The sequence below is a fragment of the Olea europaea genome, unplaced genomic scaffold, assembly GCF_002742605.1.
Source record: "Olea europaea var. sylvestris unplaced genomic scaffold, O_europaea_v1 scaffold22194, whole genome shotgun sequence".
NCBI classification, from domain to species: Eukaryota; Viridiplantae; Streptophyta; class Magnoliopsida; order Lamiales; family Oleaceae; genus Olea; species Olea europaea.
The window spans coordinates 1-1,781 of NW_019240225.1; the positions used below are offsets into that span (position 1 = coordinate 1).

Below are 1,781 nucleotides of genomic sequence, written 5' to 3' on the forward strand. Positions count from 1 at the left end.
GGAAGCAAAAATATCGAACATCCAAGCTTCCTTGCTATACTGATGATGTAGGTTGCATTCATTTTTTTCTCCTCGTCTACATTACACAAATTTCAGGAAATAAATGAGACCTTTCTGTTGCACACAAACTAATACAGTATTCAACATGAATGTTGGGAAAACAGAAAAGTAAAAAAAAAAACTTCAATTTTTCCAGGCTTCTTGTTTAATTAGACAACATTTTTTACTGCCAAAAGGAAACATACCACTCTCTCCTTTCGTAACAAGACTCCAGTCAACAGATCGAGGGAGTACGGCACTGAGGAGCTCAAGGAAATATTTTCCATCTGACAAACTCTTATCCTGCAAATGAAAATATTTGATGAATTTCATAATATAATTTAAGTTACATAGTCCTGCTGCACTTTGCACTCAACATTTGTGATAGGAAAATGCTTCAGAAATTAATACCTTAAAACTGGCCATGCGGGTCTGGCCCCCTGAATTTCTTACTTTGGAGTTTGCCCACTCTAAAATGTCAGCATCAAAAATTTCCTTCCCATGGGAATGAAATCTTAAGTTCTTCAAAAGCTGAAGTATGTTGAATCGCATCAGCTGCCACAGATATGCTGAAAGTAAATCAAGTCCCTTTAGTACTTAATCATACGATGCTTAACCAAAAAAGTTAAAACAAGCATGATTTAGATTCTATGTACGTCATCATAGTAGCAGTGTTTAAGAAATGTAGTAAAGAACATACCAAGTATTAGTTTCTTATTTCCTTGAACGATGTCATTTCCAGCAATATTGACTAGGGAAAACTTCAGCTGTCTCCCAATCTTGACAACTTGGTTGCAATTTTCTACTTTTCTGAATGGCATTTTAATTGGTGGTTTAGTAGTGATTTTCCAATTGACAATCCCTGGGGACACTTTATCAAGAGTCTCTAGGAGAACCCATCTGCAAAGAACCAAAAAGGTCATTTAAAATGACAAAAACTTAAAATACCTTTATATTCGATTTTAGACATTTGAAACTATCAGGTACTGGAAACAAAATACAAGTTTTCCACAGCAGAATGAAGATCTATCTCTCTTTTATCTTATTTTTTTTGTCATAGAGCATAATTAGCTAGCAGAATTACCCATTTCTGACATCTTCAAAAATATTGTTGATGTATGTAGAGTTTCCATGACTATTTATCCAAAAGCGAAAAGATCTCTCTTCTCTGGAGATTTGGGTGTCATCTGGCAAAGTTTCAAGAAACGATATTTGATTCGTCTGGGTTGAGAGTCCATTCCTACATATTGATAGGTAAGGTAAATAATTATCAGAGTAACAAGAAATAGAGCAAGTCGTTGAATTCAGAAGCCAGACAAACACTACAAAGAAGAAGGTGAATGAACTGGAAACAGTTAAAAACTTTGGAGTGATTATTTAGAAGATTTACAGATAAACAAGTTTTAAAGTGCAGTATCATTATAGAATTAACTAGGACGAAAAGTTAATTCTCAGGAAAGTCAGTATAATATTTATTTATTTTTATTTTTTTTGTAAATACCAAATAAGGAAGTGATGGTGGTTATAACTTGGATATATATGGTCCATCTTTGCTACTATTCTAATTCTTAATGCAGTAACTAATGAAAATTTAGACTAACGACAAGGTATATCTGAATAAAGATGATAAGTCCAATTACTGCACAACTACTCCCTTGAATTACATTGTATTATATACATAAATAATTGTCAAATGACATAATGAAACGCGTTTACTAGCTAGAAAAATCAATTCAGTAGAA

The 1,781-nt window shown here is 33.1% G+C and overlaps 1 protein-coding gene across 1 annotated transcript; it reads right to left on the reverse strand.

Moving 5' to 3' along the window:
- Positions 1–6: 6 nt before the first annotated feature.
- Positions 7–1,279, reverse strand: LOC111380869 (fimbrin-2-like; the record flags this gene model as incomplete). The annotated part of the gene is made up of 5 exons (XM_023004532.1): positions 7–76; positions 246–342; positions 451–608; positions 740–939; positions 1,124–1,279. Coding segments are annotated over 5 exons (681 nt in total), but the record flags the coding sequence as incomplete, so codon positions are not given.
- Between the last annotated feature and the right edge of the window lie 502 nt (positions 1,280–1,781).